The 16,575-nt window shown below is 60.7% G+C and overlaps 1 protein-coding gene across 2 annotated transcripts; it reads left to right on the forward strand.

Annotated features, from left to right (window-relative positions):
* Positions 1-1,403: 1,403 nt before the first annotated feature.
* BOK (BCL2 family apoptosis regulator BOK) lies at positions 1,404-14,298 on the forward strand. Of its 2 annotated transcripts, XM_006935762.5 has the most exons (6): positions 1,404-1,593; positions 1,899-2,150; positions 4,779-4,907; positions 9,669-9,791; positions 12,348-12,511; positions 13,512-14,298. In XM_006935762.5, the coding sequence occupies exons 2-6, from the start codon at positions 1,928-1,930 to the stop codon at positions 13,635-13,637; spliced, it is 765 nt and encodes a 254-aa protein (XP_006935824.2). In that variant the 5' UTR covers positions 1,404-1,593; positions 1,899-1,927; the 3' UTR covers positions 13,638-14,298. The 2 variants fall into 2 exon arrangements, with proteins under 2 accessions (XP_006935824.2, XP_003991360.1); XM_003991311.6 differs by lacking the exon at positions 9,669-9,791 and having other exon boundaries at positions 1,409-1,593.
* Positions 14,299-16,575: the final 2,277 nt, after the last annotated feature.

The raw sequence follows: 16,575 nt of genomic DNA on the forward strand, positions 1-16,575 counted from the left end.
TTGTTCTTTTACTAGCTTCTTGACTTGGAACTTAGGGCATTAATTTTCCACCTTTGTCCTAAAGCTACAAGTTTTCCTCCAAGCACTGCTGTACCTGCGCCCCTCAGTGTTTGACAGGTCATATTGTCACTTCAAAATATTTTACAGTTTCCCTTGTGATTTACCATTAGATCCTTAATTATCTAGAAGTGTAAGGTTTAAATACCAAGCACTTGGAGGCTTTCTAATTGTTTTGTTGACATTGAGTTTTAATTTAATTCAAAGAGGACACACTTGCATGGTTTCAATCCTCTGAAATTTGTTGAGGTTTTATGGCCCAGGATGTGGTCTATTTTGATTAACATTCCATGTGCACGTGTTAGAAACATGTATTCTACAGCTATTGGATGACATGCTCTATGTATGTGCGTTAGGGCAGGTTGGTTAATCTTGTTGTTTGAACTGTGTGGTGTTGGTTCAAGGATAGAGGAATTGACCAGTGGGACGTAAGAGCATCTAGAACAGGTCATCACATACACCATTACTTGATTTATGATGGGGGCTCTTGTCCAATTCAAGAGGAAAAGGATGGTCTTTTCAGGAAATGATGTTGGGTCAACTGGATATTCATATGAAAATACAAAAAAGAGCTCTGTCTGGTCCCTAGGACGCCCTTCACAAGAATTGATCTGTGATCCATCGATGCCACCGGTAAAACATTTATGCTACGAAAAGGAAACGTAGGAGACTATCCTAATGAAAAAACACCAACCTTACGAGAAAAGAAAAGACAGGGGCGCCTGGATGGCTCCTTGGGTTAAGCGTGGGACTCCTGGCTTCCCTCAGGTCATGATCACACCCTTTGGTGAGTTCCACCCCCGCATCAGGCTCTGCACTGAAAGCGAGGAGCCAGGAGCCTGCTTGGGATTCTCTCTCTCTCTCTCTCTCTCTCTCTCTCTCTCTCTCTCTCTCTCTCTGTCCCTCCCCTGCTCACGCTCTGTCTCTCTCAAGATAAACAAAGTTAAAAACATTTTTTAATAAAAAAAAAAAAGAGAAAGACAAATTGGACTTGGCTGAGAATCACTCCAGTTCCTTGTAAGCAACAGCAACCCCCCCCACCCCCCAGCCCCCCAAGATTTTTGTAGGGTCTTCAATGCGCTACGCGGCCAAGCGTCTATCTACAGCGCAAGGCCACGTGTCAGACCAAGGGCACGTCCCCGGGGCACATGGAGAACGTCTGGGAACCAGTAAGAAAACGCACTGGGTGCGAAGCCAGGGGCCCGCGCGGGGGCCGCAGCTCCAGGTCCTGCCCGGTGGCGCCGGTGGCGGCGAACTCGCTCGGTCCTCCTTAAGCCGGGAGGCGGCGGGGAGGCCGGGCCGCGGCTCCGCCCCGGGGGCTGCCTTTTCCTTAGAAGGCGAAGCCCCAAGCCTCGCCTCTCGCCGGCGGAGAGCCGCGCCGTGCGCCCCCGGGAGCGCGGACCTGCGGGGCGAGGGGCGGGCGCGCGTCCCCGCCGCTGCGGGGGGAAGGGCCGAGGCCGGCGGGGCCCGCGGCCCGCAGACGCTGAGGCCAGAGCCCCCTCCCCGGCCCCGCGCCCGCGCCATGCCGCGGGGGAGGTGAGCGGGGCGACGGCCGGGGACGGGCGCGGGGGACGCCGCGCCTCCGAGGCGGGGCCCCAGGGGCGCATCGCCGCCTCGCAGCGGTCCTTCTGGCGCGGGCACCCTGGGGAGCCTTGTGATGGAACCCGGAATCTCAAAGAGCGTGGCACCGTGATTTCAAAGATTTGTCCCTCCCCCCTTCACCAGAACGAACGGCCCCTCGCGGCCGGCCGCGCCCCTCCAACCCCTCCCCGCTGCGCCCCCTCCCCGCGCGCCCTCCCCGCCGCCGGGCAGGCCGGGGCGCTGAGCCGGGCTCCCCGCAGGTGCCGCGCCCCTGGCCCGCGTCCCCGCCATGGAGGTGCTGCGGCGCTCCTCGGTCTTCGCCGCCGAGATCATGGACGCCTTTGACCGCTCGCCCACCGACAAGGAGCTGGTGGCCCAGGCCAAGGCGCTCGGCCGGGAGTTCGTGCATGCGCGACTGCTGCGCGCCGGCCTCGCCTGGAACGCGCCCGAACGCGCCGCTCCCGCCCCCGGAGGCCGCCTGGCGGAGGTGTGCGCGGTGCTGCTGCGCCTGGGTGAGTGCGGGCCGGGGCGGGCGGGTGCCCGGGAGAAGCCCCCCGCTGCTGGCCCGAGGGGTGCCCCGGGGGAGACCCCCATTGCTAGGCCAAGGGGTGTCCGGGAGAAGCCCCCCGCTGCTAGGCCGAAGTTTCCCTTGGGGGCGGACAGGGGGCGGGCCGGGAGGGGAGGAGGAGGAGGGCAGGAATAGCCTTGCTTCGCTAGACCGGCCCACCCACACTCCCCTCTTTAGCCCCTGGGCTCTCCGGCCCACCCGCTGCAGAGCTCCCCGGCATGCCAGCTCCGCCCAGATCTGAGACATTCTGTTCACAAAGACTAGAAATCTCTGGGAAACAACCGTGTTTTGGTGGCTAAACTTCCAGAGTGACCCTTGTACTGAGCTGGGCACAGAAATCCTTTGTGGGACCACGTGTCCCAATGTTTGTTTTGGAAAGTAGGTCTTTGGGGCTGCTGCCTGAAATCCCCGCTGCTCTCTCCCCTTGATGTGGAGGCCTGGTAGGGCTCCCTGCAAAAGAGGCTCAGAGGCTCAGAGCCACCAAGGGGCCAGCCCGTGTGTATAGACACCTGGGGGCACTTATGGGGGGGAGTGCGGTCACACGCAGCCCAGTAACTGTTTCCACCTTCTCCAGGGTCTACACCCCAGAGGGGGACCAGCCCAGCTGATTCAGTGTACTTCCCCCAGGGACTGAGCTCGCTTACTGGTTGCTGGCGGTGGGCACATGGGCAGGGGACGGAGGCCTGATGGTGCGGCTCTGCGCGCAGAGTGTGGGTCCAGGCTCGCGGGGAAGTGCTGTGTGAGAGGACGCTGCCTCTTCTCTGGCTGACACCGGCGTCTGCTTGTCCCTGTTTTGTGTGGACTCAGAGCAGAGCTGTGTAGACCTGGGGTGTGGGGAGACACACAGATTCCCTGGGGCGTCAGACAAGCCTGCCAGGAAGGGTGGTAGCCCTCCGCGGCCTCAGGGGAGGGGAGAGCCAGTGGGGTTTGGGGAACCAGGCAGGGGTCCAGAGGGCCTAGACTCCCATGAGGTCAGCCACCCACAAGCCGTTTCTTCAGCTGGCCTGTGGGGATGACACTGGTGGAGCATTCTAGAGGGCCCTGGAGAAGGTGGTTCCTTGGCCTCCCTGGGGGAGCCAGAAGGAAGTCTTGCCTCCGTCCTGGCCTGCCCTGCAGCCCCCCAACCTCCAGCCTCTGTCTCCTTGTCTGTGAGCGGGAGCTGGGCGCTGCCTCTGCCCTGGGCCCAGAGTGCCTATTGTCTGAACTTGTCTGAAGAACTTTGCTTCGGCCTCTCCCAGTCTGACCAGGCTGGTTCCTGTGCCCTCAGTCCTCTGTGTCCCATCCTGAGAGCCCCGGCATTTCCGGCCTGGGCTTGGGTGCCCAGCACCAGCCATCTCAGGAGCAGGGCCTTCGAGGCCCTTCCCCGGCACCAGGCTATGTCCGGTGGCCGGGACTCAGCCCTGCCGGGTGAAATCCGGAGGGAGGAGATGGCCTGGCCCCCCAGGGTGCTCTCCTTCTTGTCTGTTTGCTGCGTTCTGCTCTTGGTGCCGCTCCGCACTAGCCCCTTCACGGCCGGCGCTGCCTCCATGCCCCCCAGCACGCCCCTCAGCCCCTCCTCGGCACAGACGCCTAGCTCCCGGGGCAACGGCACACAGGAAGAAGAATGGGTCGCGTCCCCGTGGTCAGTGTCTTGGGGCCGGTCCCCAGCGGCCCTGAGGTCTGTGTGGGAACGGCCAGGCCGGCCCTGGGGATTTCCATGCCACCTCCTCCAGCTGCCCGCCAGCCTCGCCGGTTTGTGCTCTGCATCTAGATCTTAGTTCATTAGATGGAGTGCAGCTGGCCTCGGGAATGACGCAGACACCCCTGTCGCTCCGTGCTGGCCAGTCCCCGGCATTTCCCCATTGGCCTTGGCTGCAGAAGTGCCTGGGCTGGGGGACACCGGTCGGAGGGCCGTGCGGGATTCCCAGCACGTCACTGCCAGGGGCGCTGCAGCGAGCGCAGGCCACGGGCAGGGCTGCTGAGAGGGCATTTTCTCTGCCCGACGTGGCCGCCCGTCCAGACACACCCGCTTGGCACCAGGAGCCCAGGTTTGAGCCTGGGCGGTGTCGGCGGCTTGGGGCAATGGCTCAGCTTCTCGGTTCACAGAGCAGGGCCTGAGCGAGGATGCCCCTCGGAGGCGGCAGCCAGGGGCCCACCTGCGTGGGGTCGTTGGCGCAGCCCCTGCCCGTGTCGGGCTCTGGCTGCCTGCCCAGTCCGCCTGCCGCCCGGGCAGCTCACTGTGAGCCATGAGTCACCCATCAGGCACGGCCCTTGTTCCTCCTTGGGATTCCCACCACACCGGCCCAGCAGGCTTGGCCCTGGGTGGGAGTGGGGGGTGGCTGGCTTGTCGGAGGGGCGGGACGCGGAGGTAGGTCTGGGGGTTCCCAGTGTACCTCCTTGGTCTCCTGTTCCCAGGGGCCGTGGTGGGGTCAAGTCAGGGTGGGAATTTGACGGGCTGAATCCAGTCGGGGATCAGGCATGTTCGGTGCCAGCTGCGGGCCGTGAGGAGTGGGCTGGTTCCAGGCCCGTGTGACGGTGGGACTAGGGTCGTGCAGGCACGGACCACCTCTGACCCCGCTGTGTGACTGCACAGGAGATGAGCTGGAGCTGATCCGGCCCAGCATCTACCGCAACGTGGCTCGTCAGCTGAACATCTCCCTGCAGTCTGAGACAGTGGTGACCGACGCCTTCCTGGCCGTGGCAGCACAAATCTTCTCCGCAGGTAGGCCTGGGTACCCCCTCCCCCAGGGCGCCCACAGGGCTGGGGTGGGCCGGAGGGCAGGGCCTTCAGCACTGGGGCCTGCAGGAAGCGGCCCCCACAGCCCTGGAGCCACCTGGTGGTCACGTGTACTTTCTTGCTGCACAAAAGAGCCCAGAACCTTGACTCGAACGGTGACGTGCAGTGCCTCCCCCGGTTGTGAGGACGGTGGGCCTGCTGGGCAGCTGGTGCCAGGCCTCTACGAGGCTCTGACTGGGCATCGGCTGGGGTGGCAGCGACCTGAAGTCTTGTCTGGGCCGCGTGTCCCAGATTGCCAGTCGGTGCTGGCCGTTGACTTAGAGGGGGGGCAGCGTGTCCTGCGTGTGGCCTGTGGGCTTCTCACGGCGTGGTACCGGGTCCCCAAGGGGAGTGTCCCCAGCATCCCAGGTGGGACTGCCAGGCTCTCGGGATGCAGCCTCTTCAGGTACGGTGTCACTCTGCCAGATCGTGTTGGTCAAAGGCGCCTTGCAGGGCGGTCCCACGTGGAGGGAAGATCCATGAGGGCAGGAGCCCCGGAGCAGAGGCTCCCTGGGCAGTCTCTGGGGAAGAGCACCACACCTGTCTCAGCTGGCTGACCCGCACTCCCCTGGGCGTCTCCTGGTGCCCCAACTGTGCGCAGGTGACGTGTGCTCCTGCCACCTCCTCTCTGTGCCCTCACCTCTGAGTTCAGCTCCTGCTGCTACCCCCAGACTCACTGGAGGCGATGGGGCTCGTCCCCCTAACCCTTCTCCTGTCCCCACGTCCTCTCCTTGGAACCCTGCTGGGCTCCCTGCCGTCCACGGACCTCATATCCCCACCTGTGACACCACGTCCTGTCCTGGCACCCACACTCTGTGAGTCCGTCCCTGTATCCTTGTATAACAGGTGCCAGGCTGTGCGTCTAGGTAACCAGAGCCCCAGCCCCAACCAGCACCTCCTGCCTCAGCACATCCCGTGGGTGTTTCCCCGGCACCGGGGCCAGGGGACCCCTGATGACGGGACAGCCTGCCCTGGCCCTCGCGGGGGGAAAGCTTGGGGGCCTCGGAGCCAGAGTGTTCCAGAGGCTGCATCCCGGCTGGAGTGGGGAGTGAGGTGAGCGGTCATGTGGCTAGTGGAGAGGGCCACCCTCCCTCTGGGGCTTTCTGGAAGGCATTCCACTGCAGGAGGAAGGGCCCCAGGCAGCAGGGAGGCCTCGCACCCTCCTCTGGGAGGCGGTCCTGGCTCTGTTGCTGACCAGCTATGTGACCTTGGCCTGGGTTTCCTCATCCATGGGATGGTTGGGACAGCAGCAGGGCAGGGCTTTAGGGTGGAGGCCGCGGGGGGAGCCACGGTCCCCACCACCCGCAGATGCAGCCCACACCCTGCAGGGAAAAGAGATAAAGCAGAGGGCTGCTTCATCCCATCAGAGATGAACCCCTAGCCCAGCTGACCCCACCCTCTGGGGTGACCACACGTCGACTTCCGGTATCCTCCCCCAAGGAGGCTCTACCAGCTCCTGGTGGGCATAGGCTTCCCTCAGTTGTGGCCAGTGCGGTGGGGATGCAGGACGGCCAGGGATGGCCAGGGACGTGGGACGGCCAGGGACACAGGACAGCCAGGGACGCGGGGTGGCCAGGGACACAGGACAGCCAGGGACGCGGGATGGCCAGGGACATGGGACAGCCACGGATGGCCAGGGACATGGGACAGCCAGGGACGCGGGACGTCTAGGAACGCGGGACAGCCAGGGACGGCCAGGGACATGGGACAGCCAGGGACGCGGGACGGCTAGGAACGCGGGACAGCCAGGGACGCGGGACGGCCAGGGACGCAGGACGGCCAGGGACGCAGGACGGCCAGGGACATGGGACAGCCAACCGTAGAATCTAGCTTCCTCCAGGGCCACCACCAGGTCAGCACTGACCTCCCAGATAGGAGTCAGTAAGGCTAGGACGTCATGAGGCAGGTGCCTGGATGGGCTGGTGGGAGAGCCAATTTCCTTCAGAATGTTCTAACTGTCCTGACCTGGGGCGGGGCGGGGAGGGGTGGGGGAGGGCAGTGCTGGGCTGTGGCAACCTGCAGGGGTGGGCTGGGAGGGCACGTTGTGGAGAAGGAAGCAGGTGGGGCCCAGGAAGGAGGTGGGGCCCAGGGGACATCCTGGGCTGAGGATCCCCCTCCCCCTCCCTGGGCTCCTGTGTCCCGGGCCTGACGGCTGGCGCGTGGGTGGCCGCCTGTGTCTGACTCCAGGCTGGCGGGCGGCTGGTTTATGAGCCGAGGCCTGGCTTTAAAAGGAAGGCTCATCTCTGAGAATGCGGCTCTGCTCTGCTGCTGGCTGTGGGTCTGAGCGGGAAGGCTGGGCTAGGCTCCTGGGTGGTGGCTGCTATGTGGGCAGGGGACAGGGGACAGAGGGACCACTCCACCTGCCCAGCCTTGCTCAGGGAGGTGTTCGGAACGACTGGGACCACGAGGACAGGGGAGGGGGCAGGGAAGAACGGGCACAGAAGCCCGGAGGCTCGATCCGCTTGCAGAGGTCACTTAGTCTTGTGGTTTTCACCGGAGACTGGGGCGGAATATACCCCCTCGTGTTCGAGCACGTTCGGCCCTGGCCCCCGCCGGCCCCGTCCCCTTCTGGGGGCAGCCTCCACACCTGACCCGCCCCTGTGGGCTCTGCGGCAGCTGCCCCTCATCGGCTGCGGTTCCGTGACCTGCAACTGGTTTCTTAGCTTCTCTGAACCTCAGAGCCACCTGAAAAGAGCAGGGCTGCGCGGAGGCGGGGTTGCAGGGCTGGCCCTCTGCTGCTGCCTGGCTCTCCGGCCGCCCCCTCACCAGCTGTGGGTGCGCCTCCCACCACCCCGCCTGCCGCCCAAGGCTTCCCCTTGGTCCCTTGTCCATCCTACGTCTCAGGTCCTTAGACCCTTTTGCCACTGGGTCGGCCCCAGCCGTGAGGTCCGGCCTTGAGGTGCTCGCCAGCCCCGTCCGTCTTCCCGCGGCCCCTCCTTGCTCACACGGACCCTCCCGCTGCACCTCGCACCCCGTCCTCCCCTTGGCAGGCCCCCGTGGGGTGCAGGCCCAGTCAGGGCTGTGGCCCCGGATGGGGCAGCTTGAGGACTACAGGGCAGGACCTGTGGAGGCATCCCCTGGGTGGCCGTGCCTCTGTCCCTGCCCTTTGTCTGCTCAGCTCCCTTCAGGGGAAAAACTGGTTTGTTTTCTCCCTGGTTAGAAGTTGGCAGGGTTTTCAGTTTTTTCTTCTTAGGACGAGAGCAAAATATTTTACCACAAAGAGATCAGAAAATAGAAAAGATAACCAACTCTTAGAAAACAGTACTAAAAAGACCACCCAACCTAAAAGAAGCGACGAATCTGAGTAGACGCTTTTCCAAGGAAGATGTACAGATGGCCCGTGAAAAGTGCTCTCATCAGCCAACCAGGGAAGAGCCACCACCGCGAGGCCCCAGCGCCCGCCCACCAGGATGGCTGGGATCAGAGGCAGGTGCACACGCCACGGTGGGGACGTGAACAGTCGAAGCCTCATTAGCTGCTGGTGGGGCCCCAGTGTGGCTCGGCTGCCGTGGAAGACGGTCGGCCTCTCTAGCGGTTTAACTCGAGTGGCGTTACCGCGGGGCACACCGGTCCTGCTCCTGGGCGTCCACCCGTGAAAAATGGAAGCACACGTCTACGCAGACGTTCAGAGCAGTGCTGTTCACAGGCAACCCAGACGTTCGTCATCTGATGGATGGATGAGCAGAACGTGGTCTCTTTGCGCAGGGGAACGTCATTCGGCCACAGAAAGGGAGACGTGCTGACAGGTACCACGTGGATAAACCTTGGGGACGTTGTGCCCAGTGCAAGCAGCCAGACGCAGAACAGAGTGTCGTGTGTGAGCCCTTCCGCAGGGAACACCTACAGGAGGGAGATCCGCCAAGGCAGAAGACGGGTCTGCGTGCAGGGGTGGGGAAGGGGCCTGACTGCCCGTGGTGAGGGCGTCCTTTGGGGGCATGAAAATGTGTTAGGGCGAGACAGAGGCGGTGAGTGCATTAAGTGCCACTGTAATTTAGGGTAACTTATTACCATCCCTGGCTTTTCTCTCCAGACCTGAAAATACAGCCATCACGTGGAGCTCGCCACAGTGAGCACCTGTCTCCACGTGGGGCACCACAGAACGTGGTGTTCACCTCCTGCATCCCGTGGCAGTCACCCTGACCCTCGCGTGTCAGTCCCTTCACCTGCGTCCCGGCAGGGAGGGGGGCCTGTCAGGTGCCAAGGGCACCACGTGAGCGGGACGGGCATAGCGGGGAGTGCTGTCACCACGAGCTGGCGCCCTCACGGCCTGGCCTGTGGAGCTGGGGAGCACTGCCGGCAGCAGGGAAGAGGCGGGAAGAGCACACGCGGGGCCGGGGTGGTGGGAAGGGGGCCTAGAGGGGGGTGGGGGCTCACATGAGATTTCAGACTTGGATTTATTTTTAAGTCATCTCTACACCCAGCGCGGGGCTCGAACTCACACCCCTGAGCTCAAGAGTCACAGGCTCCACAGGCTGGGAGCTGGCCACGGGACCCCGTAACTTGAATTTCTTTAGAAAGAGATGCAAAGTAACAGTAATGGGAGGTTTTTACGCAGGGGAATGATGTGGTCCGATTTATGGGGTTTAAAATTTTTCTCTTTATTGAGATGAAACTTACAGAACAATGAACCGTTGTAAAGCATACAATCGAGTGGCCGTTAGTGCATTCACAGTGCGTGCAACTAACACCTCTGTTTTCATCGCCCAGGACACTTGGAGCCCCTTGAGCACCCCCTCCCCGCCCCTCCCCCGGCCCCCAGCAACCGCCGACCTGCGTCTGTCTCCATGGATTTACCTGTTCTGGACGCTGTGCGTAACAGATTCATACAGCGTATGTGGCCTCTTGAGTCTGTGGCTTCCCCTGAGCGCCGTGTTTCCGAGGCTCCCCGACGCCCCATCCCTTTTCGTGGCTGTCGTGTTCCCTGGCACGGACGGACCACAGTTTGCTCTTCCGCTCACAGTTGATGGCTCTTTTGTCGCTTCCACCTTTTGGCGATTGTGAACAGGGCTGCCGCGAACACGGGCGAGCAAGGGTGGGTGGGAGCCGGTCTATGCACCGGCTGCTCCGCAAAGGTGTGTTGACCCGGCAGCACCACCATCCGCAGATGCCGCGTCCTCAGGCTAATTCCTGCTGTGATGGTGGCTGTCTTTCCCGTCAGGGTGACAAGGTGCAGACTCACCTGGATCCTCACTCACACTGACATTTAGAGTTTTAATCTGACAGGGGCGCTGGGGTGGCTCAGTCGGTAGAATGTGCAGCTCTTGATCTTGGAGTCATGAGTTCAAGCTCTGTGTTGGGGCTAGAGTTCACTTTAAAAATGAATAAATAAAGGGGCGCCTGGGGGGCTCAGTCGGTTAAGCGTCCGACTCTTGATTTCGGCTCAGGTCACGGTCTCACGGTTCATGAGCTCGACCCCCGCATCAGGCTCTGTGCTGACGGTGTGGAGCCTGCTTGGGATTCTCTCTCTCTTCCTCTCTTTCTTCCCCTCCCCCACTCACGCTTTCTTTCTCTTTCCAAAATAAACAAGTAAACTTAAAAAGACGAAAGAGAAGAGTCGATAATGTACTCACATGTACTCGCTAGACCAGAGTAATTGTAGTTTTCTGCTGTTTGTGAAGAATCTTTACTTGTAGAGGGGCCCCTCGTGTTGGGAGGCTGGAGGGCTGTGACTCTCGTAGCCTGGCAGGGAGGCGGGCATGGTATCTGGGCCTTGGTTTCTGGGACCCCGGGGCCCTCCCGTTTGCTTACTGACTGGTCCAATCCATGCCATGGGTCAGAAGTTTGCTGGGTGCACAAGTCTAAAGCTGTCAGAGTTTCCAGCCTGGGGTATCTACCTGGTCCTTGGCTTTAGGGGCTATATCCTGTGACTCTGCACAGAGCACGCCCTCTCCTCAGCTTCCAGAGTTACTGTTCAGACCTGTTCAGTGTTATAATAAATCTGGACAGGGGACACACTAGATCCCAAGGGATGATCTGTCTGGCCATTGTTTTATTTTTCCCCTGGGTCACATGACGCTTCCTCGGTTCTATCCAGGTAACCATAATCCTCCCCTGCTACAATCTGTTTTAAAGATTCTTTGACATATTCTATGTTTTCTCGTGGTATCTTTTATAATTGATATTTTAATGAGCATGAGGAAATTTTGGTACAAAGAGGAATGACTAATAATTATAATTACAATGACAACGGTAATACAGCCACAGAAAATAAAGTGCCCCCCACATGTTACAGCAGTGCTCTTCCAAGTGCTTTGTGTTCGGTGGTCAGAGAATTAAGGACGGTGGGTTCGGGGAGGAGGAAGATTAAGAGAGGTAAGAAAGAGGGGAGGCTGGGTGGCTCAGCTGGTTAAGCATTCGACCCCTGACACCCGCTCAGGTTGTGATCTCCCGGTCATGAGATCAAGACGCATGTCGGGCTCTGCACTGACAGTGTGGAGCCTGCTTGAGATTCTCAATCTCTCTCTCTCTCTCTCTCTCTCTCTCTCTCTCTCTGCCCCTCCCCCCCAAAATAAATAAACTTAAAAACAATAAAGTTTTAATCTGACAGATTGCAATCTATATCTTGTTTTCATTGGCCTTTCTGTGGTTATTTGTGAGGTGGGCATTTTTCAGATGTTTCATGTATTTGTATCTTTTCTTCCGTGAAGCAGCTGTTTATTCTGCGTTCATACTTTCGAAAGGTTTCTCTTTGTTCTGGCTGAGTTGTAAACTCTCTTTACACGTTAAGGAAGCCCACACCCTAGAATTTCGGGCATTCTTTCTCAGACTCCGTTCATCGGCCTTTTCCTCCCGGGCGGCCTCATCTTGGTGCCACTGCTCAGGAGCTCTGTGGTCTGGGGAGGGTCACCCCTCTCGTGGGCCTCAGCTGCTTCGTGTAGGGAACGTCCCGGTGCCTTCACACGGCCGTTCGGGAGACCGGACGCGCCCGGGGCAGGTGTGGCTTGACGCCTCTTACTGGACACAGTGTGCAGCTCCAGGTCACTTGGCCACCCTCGCCCCTGGCCTCCATTTCCTCCTCACTGAACTGCCTTGCTGTCTTATCGCCTGCTCCGGCAGACGGTGGGCCGTGCGAGGTTGTCCTGGGCGCTGGCACAGGTGTGCGGGCGGATAACGGGGGCTTCGAGAATCTCCAACTAAGAACTACCCGTGAGGGTGGCAGGACTGACCTGTGATGGAGGGTGGCTGGGGCTCGTGCCTGGCGGTCAGCTGGCAGGGTACCTGTCCAGGTGGGGTGGAGGCTGGCGCCCTGGGTGCCCACCCCAGTCATCAGTGGGAGGATGGCAGGGGGCGTGGCTCAGAGAGGCACTTCCTGCGACCCCGAGGGCTGGACTGGAGCCAGGGTTTGGGTGGCCTTCTGCTGACCGGCGTCTGTCTCTCTCCCTGCAGGCATCACGTGGGGCAAGGTGGTGTCCCTGTACTCAGTGGCTGCGGGGCTGGCCGTAGACTGTGTGCGGCAGGCCCAGCCCGCCATGGTCCACGCTATCGTCGACTGCCTCGGGGAGTTTGTGCGCAAGACCCTGGCGCCCTGGCTGCGGAGGCGCGGCGGATGGGTGAGGGGCACCTGCGGTCCCGGGAAGGGGTTGCTGGGTGGGGCAGGGGTGAGGCCCAGCTCCCTCCAAGGCCGGAGCCTCCCCCTACCTCTAGGGCTAAAGTCCTGCTGTCCGGGGAGTCCCCCGCAGGGCAGAAGCTGGTCTGCAGCCATGACCCCTCTGTCCAGGAGAGGTGGGGCACATCGGCCCAGCCCGCAGGGATGCGTGCAGGCGTCCTTCCCATCAGTCCCCGCGCCCCAGCTGCCTGCCCAGCCCTGGCCAGGCTCCCACAGGAGATCTCAGTCTTCTCCTCTGTAAAACGGATGGCGGGCAGGGGTGTGCGAGGCCGGCTGTGGATGACAGAGCTCAGCCCTCTGCCGAGGTTGGAGCCGAAGGCCGAGGTCGGGCGGTTCTGGGGCCGGAGGCTCATCTGAAGTTGGCGCTGCGGGAGGCAGGCGGAGGGACACTGCCTCCAGGGTGACTCGTGGCTGTGGGTGTCCCTCAGCAGGGACCCCGGGGCCTCTGTCCCTCCTGCTTCCTCTCCGTGGAGCCAGCAAGGCCGTGACCACCACGGTCCAAGTCTGGACTGTAGAGAAAATACTTCATTTCTTAGCAGGAATAGGAAGAAATAGTGGCCGTTCCCTGGGGTTCTGGAAAGCTGTGTCCACTCCTGTTCGAAGGGAGAGTCTGAAGCTGGGTTTGGCGTTTCCTGGCGCCCCAGACTCCACAGGCCCAAGGCAGAAGGAGGCCGGGGGTTGCGGGGACGTGGCTGCAGGTAGTGGCCACGGGGCTGGCGGTGGAGTCCTCACGTGGGCACCGCAGGCTTCTCCTGTCGGCTGGCCGCTCCCTGCCTCCACCTACCTCCTCCCTTCGCTTCTCGTGGCCGGGTCGGCCCCCCGCGGGTCTTCCGTCCGGAGTGGACCATGGGCCTTCCCTAACGGCCTCGCGCACCCCCTCGTGGGTGTCGGCGGACATCCGTGTGAGGTGCCCTGCCCTCTAACTGTGCCCTCTTCCCTCCCAGACCGATGTCCTCAAGTGTGTGGTCAGCACCGAGCCCGGCTTCCGCTCACACTGGCTGGTGGCCGCACTCTGCAGCTTCGGCCGCTTCCTGAAGGCCGCCTTCTTCGTGCTGTTGCCAGAGAGATGAGCCGCTGGCTCGGGCAGAGGCCGAAGCCAGGCTCTCCGACCCAGGAGACCCCCGGCCCTCGAAAGCGCCAACGTCCTCCCCAACCAGGCTGGGAACGCTCCGATCCTCAGAGCCCCGCCTCGGTGCCGGAGGCCCTGCCCTGAGCCCCTCGTCCACAGACCCTGGCCCTCTAGAAGGGGAAGCAGGGGGGGCCTCCCTGGCCTGGAGCTGGGTTTCAGTGCCTTCCCCTGGAACCCCTCCCTGTCCTCTTCCATCTGGAGCCATGAAGCCAGGGTCACCATCCAGGTCCCAAAGGAAGGGGGCTGGGAACGCCAGGCTGTCACTTGATGCCCGGGTCCCGTCCGTGAAGGGTGACCACGTCAGGACGTGAGCTGGGCCGTGGGCCCTGCACATTCAGTCGGAAGGAGACCCTGGCCTGGCCAAGGCTGGAGGAGCCGTGGGGTCTTACTGACCTTGTAAACAGGGCATAGAGCTCATGTGCTGGTTGCTTAATCCATTTCTGGAGGGAGCGCGTGTCCCCCTCCCATGGCAGGGAGGCTGTGTTGTGGGGACCAGGGGTGTGGGCTCCAAGCCGGCATGCCTGACCTGAGAGCACAGGAGCCTGTGAACAAGAAGGCTGGTGTGTGTGTGTTCAGTCCCAATAAAGTTTCATGGCAACGGAGGTGACCCATCTGCTTTCTTGGTGCCTCTGCCCTGCCCTGCCGCCCAGGGACGGGACAGGAGGCAGGTGAGAAAACACAAGTGCGGAAGCATCCCGGCACGCTCCCTGATTAGGGCGGCCTCTGCTGCCACGCACCGTGACAGGGAGCTCCACACGGACACATTCGTGCATGCACGGCGTCACGGGCACACACGCACACACACACCAGGAACAAATGCTCAGCAGTCCCGCCCTGCACGACTCCTCAGTCCAGCCCGGCCGTTCTCCTCCCCTTGCTTTGCCGGCCACAGCCTCCGTGCCCCTTCCCGGGCTCCCCCTGGGCCCAGAGGCCTGGCTGCTGTGTGTCCACCTCAGGGCCGGCTCCAGGCAGTCCGCACCCCCGGCTTTCTGATGAACGGACATTCTCCCCATGGGGGCCCGACTCCTGCTCAGGCCACAGGCACACAGTGCTGGATTCTGCCACCCAGTCTCCCGTGGTCTGGGTTTCCCTTTCTGTACAATGTATGGCTGAGCCAGAGGAAGGCTGAAGTCAGCTGGCCCGGCCCTCCCATCCAGCCTCCCAGGGAAGCGGCACAGGGTGGGAGTCGGCTGGCTGTAAGGATGCTGCTTCCTCCAAGCCCTGCCTGCCCTCCTCTCGCCCTGGTGCCTGTGACGGGGGCAGGCGATGCCGGTCAGGTCTTCATTGCCCGCTGGGCCTGCCCCAGCTTCCTCCCTCACCCCCTGGACCCAATCCTGGGGCAGGCTGGCAGCACAGGACAGCAGCAGGGTCCGAAACCGCAGGGAGATCAGACGGGGGCTGTCTTCACACACCTCTGTTACAGGACGCGGTAGGAGAGAGGCTCTGTTTCCAACAGCAACAAATAGATGAGACTCCTCTGCATGAACCCAACAGTGAGAGAGCCTGTGTGCGGAAGGCTCGTGTGCCTTCAAGACCCCACACGGACTTGAGCAGATGGAGGCACCATGTTCCGGAGAGGAAATCCATCCACAAAGAAGACAATCCTTCATAAGCAAATTTACAAATTTAATGCATCCTTGTAGACAGAATGGCATTTTTTTTCTAGATTTAAACAAGCTGATTAAAAAAATTTTTTTAAGGTTTATCTTATTTTTGAGAGACAGAGACAGAGCATGAGCAGGGGAGGGGCAAAGAGAGAGAGGGAGACACAGAATCCCAAGCAGGCTCCAGGCTCCAAGCCGTCAGCATAGAGCCCGATGTGGGGCTTGAACTCACGAACCGTGAGATGGTGACCTGAGCCAAAGTCAGATGCTTAAACCGACTGAGCCACCCAGGCGCCCCCGAACAAGCTAATTTTAATGGGAGGAAATTTTCTTAAAAAGCAAAAATAGGGGGGCGCCTGGGTGGCGCAGTCGGTTAAGCGTCCGACTTCAGCCAGGTCACGATCTCACGGTCCATGAGTTCGAGCCCCGCGTCAGGCTCTGGGCTGATGGCTCAGACCCTGGAGCCTATTTCCCATTCTGTGTCTCCCTCTCTCTCTGCCCCTCCCCCGTTCATGCTCTGTCTCTCTCTGTCCCAAAAATAAATAAACGTTGAAAAAAAAAATTAAAAAAAAAAAAGCAAAAACAGGGGCGCCTGGGTAGCTCAGGTGGTTGAGCGTCCAACTTTAGCTCAGGTCATGATCTCACGGTTCGTGGATTCAAGCCCCACGTCAGGCTCTGTGCTGACGGCTCGGAGCCTGGAGCCTGCTTGGGATTCTGTGTCTCCCTCCCTCTCTCTGCCCCTCCCCTGCTCGTGCTCGGTCTCTCTCTCAAAAAGAAATAAAATGTTAAAAAATTTTAAAAATGAAAAAAAGTACAGCCAGAATGAATCTTTTTTTTTTTTTAATTTTTTTTTTTAATGTTTATTTTTGAGACAGAGACAGAGCATGAACGGGGGAGGGGCAGAGAGAGAGAGGGAGACACAGAATCGGAAGCAGGCTCCAGGCTCTGAGCCATCAGCCCAGAGCCCGATGCGGGGCTCGAACTCATGGACCGCGAGATTGTGACCTGAGCTGAAGTCGGACGCTTAACTGACCGAGCCACCCAGGCGCCCCCAGAATGAATCTTTAAAATTTTTTTTTTTAACGTTTATTTATTTTTGAGACAGAGAGAGACACAGCATGAACGGGGGAGGGCCAGAGAGAGAGGGAGACACAGAATCTGAAACAGGCTCCAGGCTCTGAGCAGTCAGCACACAGCCCGACGTGGGGCTCGAACTCACATACCGCGAGATCGTGACCTGAGCCGAAGTCGGACGCTTAACCGACTGAGCCACCC

This window comes from Felis catus, chromosome C1 (assembly GCF_018350175.1).
Source record: "Felis catus isolate Fca126 chromosome C1, F.catus_Fca126_mat1.0, whole genome shotgun sequence".
NCBI lineage: Eukaryota > Metazoa > Chordata > Mammalia > Carnivora > Felidae > Felis > Felis catus.

Bases quoted from the DNA above. Each gene is read 5' to 3' on its own strand.
- BOK (XM_006935762.5), top strand. From the start codon at position 1,928: ATGGAGGTGCTGCGGCGCTCCTCGGTCTTCGCCGCCGAGATCATGGAC. The intron at 9,792-12,347 runs GTATGTGGCCTC...CTCTCCCTGCAG, and splicing joins GCGTAACAGATTCATACAGC to GCATCACGTGGGGCAAGGTG. The intron at 12,512-13,511 runs GTGAGGGGCACC...CTTCCCTCCCAG, and splicing joins TGCGGAGGCGCGGCGGATGG to ACCGATGTCCTCAAGTGTGT.